General features: G+C 38.6%; 1 protein-coding gene across 14 annotated transcripts in view; it reads right to left on the bottom strand.

Annotated features, from left to right (window-relative positions):
• The window catches only part of rasal2 (RAS protein activator like 2), a 415,750-nt gene that overhangs the window by 31,752 nt on the left and 368,770 nt on the right, over window positions 1-15,228 (bottom strand). For all 14 annotated transcript variants that reach the window (XM_043699997.1, XM_043699987.1, XM_043699988.1 and 11 more), the window contains 2 exons: window positions 2,731-2,875; window positions 1,964-2,108 (listed from right to left, as the gene is read on the bottom strand). In XM_043699997.1, coding sequence (XP_043555932.1) covers window positions 1,964-2,108; window positions 2,731-2,875 — 290 coding nt within the window. The remainder of the gene's footprint in view (window positions 1-1,963; window positions 2,109-2,730; window positions 2,876-15,228) is intronic.

Here is a 15,228-nt window from a genome sequence, read left to right as displayed (position 1 = left end):
CTAATACTGTTCCTATTTCTTATGATCTTAAGAAACATAAAAGATTGATTCATCTTCTACTCATTCAATGTGTGATATAATAATCTTCACAACTTTAATAACTTAATGGATTGAAAGAATCAGCAATAGCTCTTTCTGGAGTAAACTATTTCTCAAGATGAAAGGGGTAAGGAGAAACTGTTATAAAGAAAGTAAAAGAAATATGTGAATTAACCATCCCTGGGAAGAAACCAGATAAACAAGCTGTTTCCTGGGAGAAAGGGGTAACAACTGCTTGATAACCTGGTCCTTCATGAGAAATCGTCAATTAAGTTTGTCTGCAAAAGTAATGTCCTGAAGTAAAGGGGTTAATTGCAGGAAAAGTTGTGTTTTAAACAGAGAGCTAACTCTGAATGTAACAAGGAACAGGGAACTTTTGATATGGTGGCAAGCTACAAACTGGAGTCTCCAGAAGGGTAATGAATACTGGGGGAATGAAAGAATCTATTGAATCATTAATAATGTCACACCACAAACTTGCAAGACAGAAAACTGTATAAGTATCCAACACCAGAACAATTCAATAGAAAACTTCGAAGAACAACACTGCGTAAGGATGAAGCCTGGACACTTCCAGATACAGACATAGTTCGTTGGAATTCTGGAAAGAGTCCACCTTTAATCGGGTAATAGCCAAATTGAGCTGTGAGGCTTAATTTGTTAACTTGAGGGGTCTTACTTTATTTGCTACATGTAATAAAGTTTAAATCAATCTTTCAGTGTGTTATTGTCTGTGAGATTACTTAATAAGTAGCCAAATTAAAGGTAACTTGTGGTGAGTTAGCCCACAACAAATGGTTCATCCTTCAGTATTTGTCATCAAACACATCTTACCCTCCCCTTTTTGCTCCAATGGGAACATTTCTTCTCCAATTCTGTAGTCTAGTCCTTATTCACTCCAATCCTGCAATCTACCCTTCCCAAAGCATCTTCCCATACAAGCAAAGGATGCTTGCCACCATCCAAATACTCAAACCACTCGAAGGTCAAACAGTGATCTATTTGGAGTGCATTCAATTTAATATTTTGCTCATTATATGACAATAGACAATAGGTGCAGGAGTAGGCCATTCTGCCCTTCGAGCCTGCACCACCATTCATTATGATCATGGCTGATCATCCTCAATCAGTATCCTGTTCCTGCCTTATCTCCATAACCCTTGATTCCACTATCCTTGAGAGTTCTATCCAACTCTTTCTTAAACGAATCCAGAGACTGGGCCTCCACTGCCTTCTGGGACAGAGCATTCCACACACCCACCACTATCTGGGTGAAGAAGTTTCTCCTCATCTCTGTCCTAAATGGCCTACCCCTTGTTTTTAAGCTGTGTCCTCTGGTTCGGGACTCACCCCGCATATGGTCTCTTTTATTTGAGGAGGTGAAGACTGGGTTGAACACATCCATTTGGATTGTGATGTCACCCTGAACGTCTGGTTATCTGACATTTTAATTTTCCACCCCTTTCTGAATTCTCTGTCTTTGGTCCTCTGCAATGTTTCAGTGAAGTTCAGGGACCAGTACCTCATCTTTCAAACATGCACTCTCAGCTTTTCAGACTCAACGTGGAGTTCAACAATTTCAGATATGAACCAGGTGCAAGTTGCTGAATGCAACGTTAGGATTTTTATCAGAAATTTCACACAGAGTGACTAGCATATAATGGACTGCTACATGGGTAGGATTGTAGGGGAGAAAGAAAAGCATTTAAAAATTAATTGCAGTTGTACAGGACCATACTGCACCATCCACATACCTCGCTATATGGATGGTGTAGAGAGACTGAATATCATCCCTTACGGTAACTGTATTATGGTGGTATCTGAACAACACCTGTATACCCCTGTGATTAGGAAATTAGACTTGCTTTTCAAAAATATTACACTTATTTTTCAGTTGCGGTTTACACTACAGACTGCCCCTTACCAGTAGGAGTTGATGATTTTGCAGAATGCCAGTTCACAACACATTTTCAGGTTACTCTGATGTTCTGGTAGCTCACTGGATGAACACTTACTCTGGTCCACTTCACAATTTTCATCTGATTCATATAGTGCCTTTATGAACTCTCCTGAATTAGGACAGAAGCAAGATGAATTGGTCAGGTATTTATGGACAAGACAAAATAAAATTCAGTTAGTTAAAGGGGAGATGATTGATAACACTATGGTAAGGGCATTATATCTTAAACCAAAATAAATAGTGACACCATGTGTTTTCAAACAGGATCAAACTCTTCTCTTGACAGACCTCTCATTCACCAAACATCAGTATCTACAATACTCAATGATGGATCATTGAGATAATGATTAAGACAGTTGCACCTCCATTGGCATACAAAGTGACAGAATTAAATCCATCTAGCAGCCAACAGATCTTAAATGAATTGAAGAGTCAACAATCCTGCTTTATGAGATGCAAAACATGCAGCAAAATCAAAATGAAGCACAAAGCTCTCTGTTAATTATGGCATTCTTCAGAAGGTTACAGTTCATATTGTTGACCAATTAGCTAGTTCTCATCTCATTAACAGAACTGTCACAAGATGGAATGTTTAGTATGAAGCATTAAATGCAAAAGCTTGTAGATATTAAAATGATATTTTCTTCATCACATATTAATTGCATAACATTGGACATCTTTTACTCAGTTAATCAGTAACCATCAACCAATTCAGCACAGTCAATAATTACCTAAGGCATCATGGAGGTACTTCTGACCAACAAGCTTCAAATACTCCTCAATTGCTTTGGTTGCCAAAGTGTTTTCCCTGAAGAGGAGAACGTCATGTTCCCCACATCGGTCCACTTCAGACATTACCAGATCTGTAAGGAAGTCCTGAAAGGGTAAGAATTGAAAGCTTTGAATGATAGGCACTGGAGATGTTATGTACTGTTATAAACTAAAAGACAGCCATAGCTACAGTCTTGAGGATTTAAGGGCAATCTGTAGAAGCAGCTTGGGCAGCATAGTAACAGCCATTACAATGATGGAAGTTTGTGCACAAAATATTGTTAAAATGACCTTGGTGAATAATAATACTGGAGGACTTCAAATCACACAATCCAGATACATGTAATTTCCTACAGTTAAGATTATCAAAAGTGGTTAAGAGACAATGACATTGTTGTGGAACTGGAGTCACATGTAGGCTAATTTCGAAAGTGATTTTCTTTCCTAAAAGGACATTAGTGAACCAGATGAGTTTTTAATGATAATCGTCAATGGTTTCATGATCATTAGACTCTTAATTTCAGATGTTTATTGAATTCCAAGTCCATCATCTGACATGGCGGGATTTGCATTTGGGTCCCCAGGACATTAGATGACTCTTCCAGAAACTCAGCGAGTGATAACACCTGGAGGCTTTTGCTTCCCGCTTTTCTATGTGACTTTATCATTCTTTCTCTATTACTTATGCAGATTTTAAGCTATTAGTGAAATGTATTTACAAATATTTCACAAGGACTTTCCATAAACATATAATTCTACATAACTCTATTTGATCCTGGCATTTATTCACCACCATAAGTGTTCTTGATAAAGCATCAGGTATGATACATTCTCTTCATGCAACAAAAATGATTTTCACATGTATGGTTGTCGAACTAAACTCAAAAACAGTCTCAGATTCTTTGTATGAAACTTTGCTAGGAATGTATATGCTAGGAATGTCAATAACAGCTTCTGCAGAATTACTGGATATGCAGACTTCAAAACAACAAATACCAAATTCAAAGAATGTTTTTGAGTTAAGTATTTCAGATGGCAAGAATTGGCTATCTAGAAAAGTGACTCCCTGACCTTCAATATCCATTTTATCTTTGTGTAATAAAACAGCACCAATGCCTTCATCTTTAGTATCAAGAGACTGTTTAAATGATTTTGCATAATTTGGTATGGTAGTTCAGTTTTCAAGCCGTCAAAAGCAGTCTGACTTTCCAAGTTTATTAGCATTCTTCAACAAGCTTAGCAGTAGAGCCTCAAAACAGCTGAAAGTTTGAATGAATTTCTGAAATAATCTACTCATGTCTATATTCTACAAACCTTTTACTGGGTCTTAAACACTGGAAAATCCACGATAGCCCTTATTTAAGTGTCTGTTTGGGCCACCTACTTGGCTTTTTGCAACCAGTTTGGTGTTATAAATGTTCTTTCCAGGTTTGATTGAACACAACCAAATTGTCACAAAATATAATCAATCTTTAAAAGGTTGCTAGTGCATTTTTCATTTTGATTCGCATGATTTTATATCAGACCATAAGTTTAGGAGCAGAATTAGGCCAGTTTGCCCATCGAGTCTGCTCTGCATTCCATCCTGCTTGTTCCCCTTCCTAATCAAGATCCTGTGTGTCTTAAGACAGTCAATGACCTGACCTCCACAGCCTTCTGTGCCAATGAGTTCAACAGATTCACCACCTTCTAGCTTAAAAAGTTCCACAGCATCTCAGTTCTAAATAGTCTTCTCCACTCTGAGGCTGTGCCCTCACGTCCTAGTTCCTCCTACTAGTGGAAGTATGTTCTCCATATCCACTCTATCCAGGCGTCCTAGTATTCTGTAAGTTTCAAAGAGATGCCCTCTAATCCATCTAAACTCCAATGAGTACACGCTCAGAATCCTCAACTGTTCCTCATATGGCAAGTCCATCACTCCTGGGATCGTTCTTGTGAATGTCTTCTGAACCTCCTCTAACTACATCCTTCCTGAGATGTGGGCCCCTAATATTCCAAGTGAGTTCTGACCAGAGCCTTACATACAGCCTCAGAAATAGATCCCCGCTCTTATTCGAGCCCTCTCAAAATGAATGTTAACATTGCATTTGCTTTCCTAACTGACAACTGAACTTGCATGTTAACCCTTAACAGAATCTGGAATTAGGACTCATAAATCCCTTTGTGCTTCAGATTTCTGAAGCCTTACCTCATTTAGAAAATAGTTGACACCTCTATTCTTCCTACCAAAGTGCACAACCTCACACTTTTACCACACTGTATTCCATCTGTCAATTCTTTGTCCACTCCTAGCCTCTCCATGCCTTTCTGCAGCCTTCCTGCCTCAAATGACCTGCCTCTCCACCTTTGACTCATCTCCAAACTTAGCAACAATGCTCTCAGTTTCTTCATCCAGATCAGTAATGTATAAATTGAATAATTGTGACCCGCACGGAACTACACTAATCAACAGCTGCCATCCTGAGAAAGACCCCTTTACCTCCACTCTCTGTCTTCTGCCAATCTGTCAGTCCTCTATCAATGCCAGTACCTTGCTTCCAACACCATGGGCCCTTATTTCATTTAGCAGTATTCTGGACAGCACCTTGTCAAAGGCCTTCCAGAAATCCAAACAAATCACTGGCCCTCCTTGGTCTAACCTGGTCATAACCTCCTCAAAGGATGTGAACATATTTGTCAGGCATGACCCTTCCTTGGTGAAGCTGCGCTGACTATTTTACCATGCAATTCTAAATACTCTACAATCTCATTCCAAATAATAGACTCTCAAGTCTTACCAATGAAGAGGTCAGGCTGAACAGTTTACAACTTCCCATCTCTGCTCCCTCACTTCTTAAACATTAGCCATTGGAACTCTCCCTGAATCCAGTAATACCTGAAACATCACCACCAATGCATCGCCAATCTCCTCAGCTATCACCTTTCGAACTGTAGTGCTGTCCATATGATCCAGGTGCTTTATACACCTTCAGACCTTTCAGTTTCCCTAGCACCATCTCCTGAGTAATGACCACTACTCTCACCTCTGCCCTGACTCTCGAAGTTCTGGTTGGCTGTTGGTTTTCTCTATTGTGAAAACTGATGTAAAGCTTCCCCCATTTCTTTGTTCCCCATTACTATTGCTTCACACTTTCCAGCAGTCCAATGTCCACTCTCACCTCTCTCTTACCTTTTATGTATGTAAGAAAAGCTCCTGCAATCTTCTTTTATATTACTAACGAGCTTGCCCTTATATTTCATCGTAATGTGCCTTTCTTACAGGCCTTTTCTCTCTTCTGATTTATTTTCTGCCCCCCAATCCTGACTAGGGGGACTGTATATAGCTCCCATTCGGGTCTTTTTTCCTTTGTGATTCCTCAACTTTAACCACATGCCTTCAGATCATATATCACTTCTTCTCATCAATTTAATTTAATTTAATTTCTTACTAACAAGGCAACCTTGTTCCCTCTGTTCATCTTTTTGATCGGATGTGTATTCTTGAATATTTAGTTACTTGGTGATAGTGAGAACTGCAGATGCTGGAGAGTCAAGAGTGGCTAAAGAGTGGAACTGGATAAAGCACAGCAGGTCAGGTAGCATCAGAGGAGAAAGGGAGTTGATGTTTCAGGTCGGAACTTTTCATCAGGACTCGGGTTCCGACCTGAAACACCGACTCCCCTTCTCATCACTAATGTCCTTTAGGGAAGTAAATCTGCTGTCCCTACCTGTTCTGGTCAACATGTAACTCCAGACATACAGCAATGCTATTGATTAGATTACATTATAGTGTGGAAACAGACCCTTCGGCCCAACAAGTCCACACCGACCCGCCGAAGCGCAACCCACCCATACCCCTACATTTACCCCTTACCTAACACTACGAGTAATTTAGCATGGCCAATTCACCTAACCTGCACATCTTTGGACTATGGGAGGAAACCGCAGCACCCGGAGGAAACCCACGCAGACACGGGTAGAACGTGCAAACTCCACACAGTCAGTCGCCTGAGGCAGGAATTGAACCCGGGTCTCTGGCGCTGTGAGGCAGCAGTGATAACCACTGTGCCACCGTGCCGCCCACTGTTAAATGCCCACTTGACAATTAGGGATGGGTAATAAATGTTAGCTTAGCCAGCGATGTCCATATCTCATGAATGAATAAAAGAAAAACAGCTTTCAAAAGTCACCTCAATGTTTTGAGAAATATTATATCCAACTTCTTAACCACCTCTACATTATCCAATTTGATTATTGGAGGTTCGACTTTACAATTTTCAACTTCTCATTCACTCCCTAATTGCTCTGAAGTTTAATTCACTTCCTACTTCTTTTACTACTATAAACACACTCCTCGTCTCCTGACCATTCATCTGGTCACATGAATATTTAAAACATGATACACTGGTTTTCCCTACTGTCTGGTATACTCACGACATATTTCACATCACTAGATCATCACATATTTCGATAATTTATCCCTGAAATCTGAGGCCCGGGCTAGAAGTGTAATCTCTGAGCTTTGGTTCATAAAGTTTTCTTTACTTAATTTCAGTAGTCCTCTCACAGCATGCTGATATATCAGTCAAAAAGAACTGAATCTGTGGACTCAGAAGTATTTTTGATACCAAACAGTAGCAAGGGAATCTGTTTATCCTAAGCATTAGGACATTCCACACTATAGGCTCTAATCATGGTCTTTGAAGTTTTATACCATCTTGCTGTAACTTCTTAAAATTGTGGTTGATCAGCTGAAGACAAAAGTTGTTTCATTTGCAAACTATTTTGAATATTTGAGACAAAGTGTGAATCTTGATCCGATTGGATTTCCTTGGATACTTAGATGTTGTGAAAAAAAATTGAACTTACTTTACCACTATCATTTTTCCTCTAATTTTTGCAAAGGCTCTGCAACATGCTTTACTGTTAAAGATACTGATTTCCATTCTGATTTTAGGTAGGGTCTACTAACACATTGCTAATCAGTTCTTCAAAACCTGGTATCAGATGCAAGGGCAGGTTTATGGTTAGGGTTTCCCCATGACCTGACATATATGGCACGTCTAGTAAAATTGAGTCACAGCCCCTTGCAATCCTGGCCACTAGAAATAGTTTCAAAATTTTATTTTGTTACCTAAATGAAATGATTATTTAATAGACTACTATCATCTGGACTTTGAGGTGGTTTCCATTTCCTTATTAGCACTTTACATTTTAAACAATAACAATCTGATTTAATTCTGACTGAAGTTTTACATAGGCTGTTTTGTTCTCTCACCTCAGGATGTGTTGGTTGTATTTCTATTAACACTGCCCTAAAGATCTCTCATTTTCTTTACTTTTGTCACTTAGCTGAACTTTCATATCAACTCCCTTTTGTATTGGTTCTCTTCATGTCTAATTTTATGGGTCTGAGATTTAGTCACAACAGTCAAGAAATAATCCAGGATGTTCCTCCTGTGACATCTCTGGTTCTTTCATTTCCACTGATTTTCCAATAACCTTGGTAAAGCTATTATTGTTTGATCCAGCCACTATTTTCCAAGATAATAAATTCATTGAATTCCATCCATAGAGATTAGTTGCACTACTCCAATACAACCTTTTCACCAGTAAGTCACCCTTTAATCCAATTGTATATAATTGGACCACAGACCACCTCTGTGTATCTTCAATTAGTACCTTTTTCTTCATTAACCCCTTTAATATACAAATTGCACCATCAGCCTGCATCAGTAACTGATTTGGTTCAGTGTCTATCAATATCTTTATTGGTTTGATTAGATGAGTAAGGGGTGGTAAAGTTAGATTGTAAAAATTAGAAAATTAAACCCTTCTATAATTGGTTTACTTATTCTGGTGAAGAGTAAGGGAATACATCTCCCTTCAAGATCAAATATCCAAAAACTTCAGTAGTCAACTTCAGTAGTTCAGGAAGAATTCCCTTAATTATCCTCAACCATTTCATCCTTCATAGGCATGAAGGAGCACATTTCTCTTGTACCACAAAAATGATTTTAATAACCATTTTCTCTCTTCAGATTCCTTAGGAGTTCCTATTTCTGCAATAGGTTTCTCATTTGATTTACAACAAGTCGCTTTATTATGTCCAGACCTCCTACAAAACAAGCTGTTACACCTCACTAGGGTGGCATACTGGAAAGTTAATCTCAGAGTTATCACAAAAGTTAACTTTATTTAATCAAAATACTCATTTACCTGAAATTTTTGACTCAACTGAAAACCTGGACCAGGTTTCTGTTTTTAATGAAACCTATTACAACCTATTTATATATAATTTTGACATATTTATATTAAGTACATTGATAAAGTCCTCTGAAGTTTTAATAACTGATCATTCCTTGGCCATATCAGTTATTGCTGAAAATGTGTTGCTGGAAAAGCGCAGGTCAGGCAGTATCCAAGGAGCAGGAGAATCGACGTTTCGGGCATGAGCCCTTCCTCAGGAATGGCTTCCATATCAGTTATTGGAAAATAACAAGGTGAACAACCATAAACTGTTGAAATGTAACTACTAGTTGTAACTCTAACCCCTTACTAAAGCCCTGCTACATACACATATAGACAAACAAACCTGTTATGTTTCAGGTATTTTCATTTCACAGAGAGACACCATCTCCTCTTCCAGAGGCTTCTCACTGAACCGTTCACACCCATAAGCTGTTCAGCTACTCAGGAATCATACAGCTTTCAGCCATCTGATAATACTTGATATTTACTACTAGTCACAATTCCGCAAATGAACAAGTAGCCTCTTGCTAGCCAAATCTCACTTTGTATACTGCTTGTAAAGCAACAACGTAAACATGAGCCACGTCAACTTGCTAATTAAAAATATAGCAACTCCTTCCTCAGTTCTTTGTTGTCCAGCAGTCTTTTTCACAATTCAGTCTATGATTAAAATAAGGTGAAATTAAAAGATACAGTGCTGGCCTTCATAACAAGAGGGATTAAGTATAGAAGCAAAGAGATTCTTCTGCAGCTGTACAGGGCCCTGGTGAGACCTCACCTGGAGTACTGTGTGCAGTTCTGGTCTCCAAATTTGAGGAAAGACATTCTGGCTATTGAGGGAGTGCAGCGTAGGTTCACAAGGTCATTCCTGGAATGGCGGGACTACCTTACGCTGAAAGACTGGAGCGACTGGGCTTGTAGACCCTTGAGTTTAGAAGACTGAGAGGGGATCTGATTGAGACATATAAGATTATTAAAGGATTAGACACTCTGGAGGCAGGAAACATGTTTCCGCTGATGGGTGAATGCCGAACCAGAGGACACAGCTTAAAAATACGGGGTAGACCATTTAGGACAGAGATGAGGAGAAACCTCTTCACCCAGAGAGTGGTGGCTGTGTGGAATGCTCTGCCCCAGAGGGCAGTGGAGGCCCAGTCTCTGGATTCATTTAAGAAAGAGTTGGATAGAGCTCCCAAGGATAGTGGAATCAAGGGTTATGGAGATAAGGCAGGAACAGGATACTGATTAAGGATGTTCAGCCATGATCATATTGAATGGTGGTGCAGGCTCGAAGGGCAGAATGGCCTACTCCTGCACCTATTGTCTATTGTCTCAACAAAGCACATTACCTTCTTCACATCATTTTTTGGTCTGGCATCTCCTCTTTATTATTTTGGCATCCTTATGTTCGTTCCCCAAAACTAATAGATTTTGTATTCCTCCAGTTTCCTTGTCAAATCCCATATGGCCATTTCTCAACATGTAACTGTGTGAGCTACTGTACACATCCACTAGAATGGCCACTTCTCTGAGCCTGATATTTGACGCCCATCTAAGTAAATCTTAATGGTTACCAAAATACTGGTTTTGAATTTTTCCATTATCATGCTCTCCCTTACTTTCTCAAAAATTCTCTCTTGCTTCAGTTATAAATCACTGACCCTAGACATTTCTTTCCCCACTTACAAATTTTACAAATATCTGATTAGGTGTCTTTCTCACAGTCCTAATTGATAAGCTTCATGAACCAGCTAACAAACATGAAGTATCATAACTTTATAGTCTGCAGACAGCTCTTTTACAGGCTGTGTACATATTCGTAGCTGGACTGATCAGGACATGCTGTAACATTAAATCTCATGCATCTTTGGCCTCCGACTGCACAACTTTATCATACAAGGCAAAGTATATTTCAAACATCTTTCAACTGCATTCTGGATAAGCAGAGGCACTAAATGTAGATTTCTAGTTAAATCAATACCTTGGTGGAATCCAAATCATCTTCTGAACAACTATCTCTTCTCTCTTCCTTTATTTTAAACACTCCTGTAGCCAAATCATATTGTCTAGTTCTCTCTCTCTCGGCTTCTTAAATACATTTCTTTTTCTTTGTCGTCTTCTGCCAATTCAAGCTCTCATTTCCAACTTCATTTTCTTTCCCCTCTTTTTCCACTACCCTCTCTTCCATTTCATAATCTTTTAAATTTGCAACTGAATTTTTGCTCATTCTGGCTGCGATACATTATTTCAGGTTTTTCTCCTTTTAACTCCAAATGCTGGGTAATCATATCATCCTTACGAGATCCTGCTTTTACTTCCACCTTCAATTTATTCACTAATTCTCTGTTTAGCTTTAGCCAAATAATTAAAATACTCCACCGTTACATCTTCTTTTATAGGAAAGTCGAAGTGATTTTAAAACTGCAACCCATGTAATACAATTCACAGCAACTTTTAAAAAAGATTTGTCTGCCACCACCTTTCTTTAAAAAATCACAGATCCCTCTTATATTCAAGAATTTCTGATCACGGAAGAAGCCCTCACTTGGTTGTGATCTCAACTGATGTTAACACCGGAGAAGTCAAACCTCATTGTGAAGCTGAACAAATTCACAACAGACTGCCAGTATACTTTTTAACAAAGAACAAAATGTTTAGTTGTCAGAAAAATGTGAACTTTATTACACTAGACAATAAGGTTGGAAAGACATTTCGAAACAATTTAAATTCAGATTATTCTGTACACTTCAGCCATGTTCCTACAAGCACCAAAAATTCCAATAAAGATTTGGATCATCACTATCTCCACACCTTGCTCAGTTTGGCAGAGGTACAATAGTTACCTTTCGGCAAATTTCTGCACATTCATTTGGATGGGTTTTCCTTTGTCTGGCATCTCTCCCCCCAAAAAATTAAACAAACTGCAACGAAAGTCACTATTACTTTAATTTCAGAACAGACAAATTTGTTCCCTTAACATCTTCTAATAGGCTTGCTCTGATACACTGACAGACTGACTTCTCGATATTTATTTATGATTTGGAGGGGCCAGTGTTGGACTGGGGTTTACAAAGTTAAAAATCACACAACACCAGGTTATAGTCCAACAGGTTTATTTGGAAGCACTAGCTTTCGGAGTGCAGCTCCTTCATCAGGTGTTTGTCAGACTATAACCTGGTGTTGTATGATATTTTTAACTCTTGGAATCGCTGGAACCCTGTCATTAGACAATAGCACGTATCGTTTTGTACTTTTAATACACTGAATTGCTAACTCCTAGTCATTCTTTGTAAGGGTTATAAATCCTTATCACCAATGCATAAAAATGCAAACGAACATGCTTTCAGATTTCCCAATGCAAAATTCAGAAAAACAATTCTTATAAAATGAATGAAACTAAAATTATCTCCTCTACTCCCACCCAACCTTCTTGACACACAAATACTAATTCAATATTGTCCCTCACAATATTGTTTTCTTTTCTGGTCCAATACTTGTTTGCTGCACTAGCTTATAATATTAATTTGTCTCGGCACCTTTAGTTGCTCATGTTTAATTTCAAGCTAACATTATTTACAGAGCAACCAGGTATTTATCAGCAGATTTTGAGAGGTTGTTAAGTTCTTTTATTCTTGAGATTCTTACACACTTGATGCACCTGCAACACACCAACTTCTGCGAATAAGCAATCAAATTTATTAAGCACAGTACAGTACAAGCTTTGAAGAAACCCTGAAAACTCTTTGCCATGCTTGCAAGTCGTGACCAGGGGTCTCTCTCTGAACAAAGGAAACAGTCTTTCCTTTATACAAAAATCTTTACACCACAGTTATTAATGCAAACAAGACAACCCTAGCCATCCCCTCATAGTCACGTGCCACTCAAGATACAATGCAGTGACTACCCCACCTCCAGAAACAATGTAATGCAAATCATCTCTTAATGGTCAAACCTGTTCCAAATTGATTTTTGTAACTATTAGGGAAGTAGTCAAATTCTAACTATAATGTTCCGATTGATTTCTGGATGAAAATGTAAGAATGGCAAGGAAATGGCCACATAAACCTTCCACATTCCACCTGTAAGACAAAGACACACCACCATACCCTCGGGGCATTCAATTTCTTGGAGGTCAGCAGAGAAAATTAACTCTTTAATATCTCAAGGTTTTCGCCATTTATTCCATTATAAGCACACAATCTTGGATTCTCTCATATAACTCAAGTGGACAATCTCAACAAGCCACCATAGACTATGGTGAAACATGTAGAAATACAAAGATTTTGGAGTTGCAGCATTGGAAACACCATCAACAAAAAGAATTAAATGGTAAACATTAACCTTTCTTCTCTTTTTGGGCATGTCTGGCTGGCTAATGAGCTGATGTGGGTGGGTTCACTCCGAACATACCAATATATATGAGTTACTGAGGCCAACAATATGATATAATTAACCTAAGAATTCTTCAGCAGTAAATAAGCTAAAAAAAAATCCAATCACTGAGCCACTATTTCAAATAGGCAGTATGGAAACAAATTGACCAAATGACAGGAAAACAAAGCACCATTGTAACAAATTACTTTGCAAGAGATTGGTTTTTAAAACAATGTGGCAGCACAACAGCACACAACAGGCAAGTTGGTACCACAACGATGGGATGCTTTTTCTATACTTTTGTTACACAGTGAGATGCTACTTAGTTGAATATGGGAGCAACAGTATTGATCAGTTTCCCCTGCTAGCTGTTCTGGCTTGCATTCAACACCCAGCTGTGAGCCCAAGAAGAAGCTCAGTGCATCTCAGCCATATTTTCTCTGTTGTAGAAATCTAGGTGATGAGATCTACTCTCCAAGTTATTCATTCTTAGCCTATTCTACATGCATTAGGGGTGTTTTAGTTTTCTGAACTCCCAAAAAAAACATTATGTGACACCCACAGAGGTTCACAAGTTCTAAAATAGGAGTCACAAAACAAAAAAAATTAACCTATTAGAACTATATCACTGAATCCTTTTGTCAGAAATCTCTGGAGTGGTTTAGATGGATTAAATTTCTCAATTCTCATTAAACTTTATCTCTGCAAACAGAAGGACTATATTTCAAATTAAGCAGTGTGCAAACTGCCTCAAATCTTTAAGGATAACAGTTCCAACTGTTTGGTCTTTATGGGAGCTTTTTAAACAAAAACTGGTCTAATTAAGAGGTTAGAGCACATCAGAGTATTGTTAAATGAAAGCAACCAAAGGGAAAGGTAAAGAAGCAGGAGCATCTAGGTCAACAGTAGGTCACAGACAATTTGTTGATTCCACTCTACAACTGTGTCCATGTGTGCTTAATGCATGAAGTAAAAGATAAGTAACAAAAGTAGTATTTGCAAACGTGAACAGACTGCACTACTATCAGGGATCTTAAATTTAAAAAAATAAACAGTGAAATCCCATCATATGTTCTCAATCAAGGTTGCAGTCGATTATATTACCGCATTACAGGAAGGATGTGGAAGGTGTGTAAAGGGTGCAGAGAAGATTTACCAGGATGTTGCCTGGTATGGAGGGGAGGTCTTATGAGGAAAGGCTGAGGGACTGGAGGCTGTTTTCATTGGAGAGAAGGTTGAGAGGTGACTTAATTGAGACATATGAAATAATCAGAGGGTTAGATAGGGTGGATAGTGAGAGCCTTTTTCCTCAGATGATGATGGTTAGCACAAGTGGACATAGCTTTAAATTGAGGTGTGTTAGATATAGGACAGATGTCAGAGATAGTTTCTTTACTCAGCAGTAGGGGCGTGGAACACACTGCTTGCAACAGTAATGGACTTGCCAACTTTAAGGGCATTTAAGTCGTCATTGAATAAACATATGGATGAAAATGGAATAGTGTAGGATAGGCTTCGGATTGGTTCCACAGGTAGGTGCAACATGGGGGGGGGCCTAAGGGTTTGTACTGCGCACTAATGTTCTATGTTCTATTAACTAACAGTGAAAATAGCTGCTGCACATGTGCACATTTTGTCTCATAAAACAGTAAATAAGCTAACATTAGAATCAGTGAGCACAAGGATAGAGAATAAGTATCATGAAATTAAGTAAATTCCTGGAGGATGGACATGCAAACAGAGGCCTATACCCTATCTGCCACTCTGGTTATGTTAAAGTTGCAAGATGATGGGTAATATGTAATACAATTAAGAAAGTGAATTATGCATTCTGGATACTGGAGCACAACATA

This window comes from Chiloscyllium plagiosum, chromosome 11 (genome assembly GCF_004010195.1).
Source record: "Chiloscyllium plagiosum isolate BGI_BamShark_2017 chromosome 11, ASM401019v2, whole genome shotgun sequence".
Lineage (NCBI taxonomy): Eukaryota > Metazoa > Chordata > Chondrichthyes > Orectolobiformes > Hemiscylliidae > Chiloscyllium > Chiloscyllium plagiosum.
Note: the sequence above shows the minus strand (reverse complement) of the source record. Positions and strands in the feature narration are given on the sequence as shown.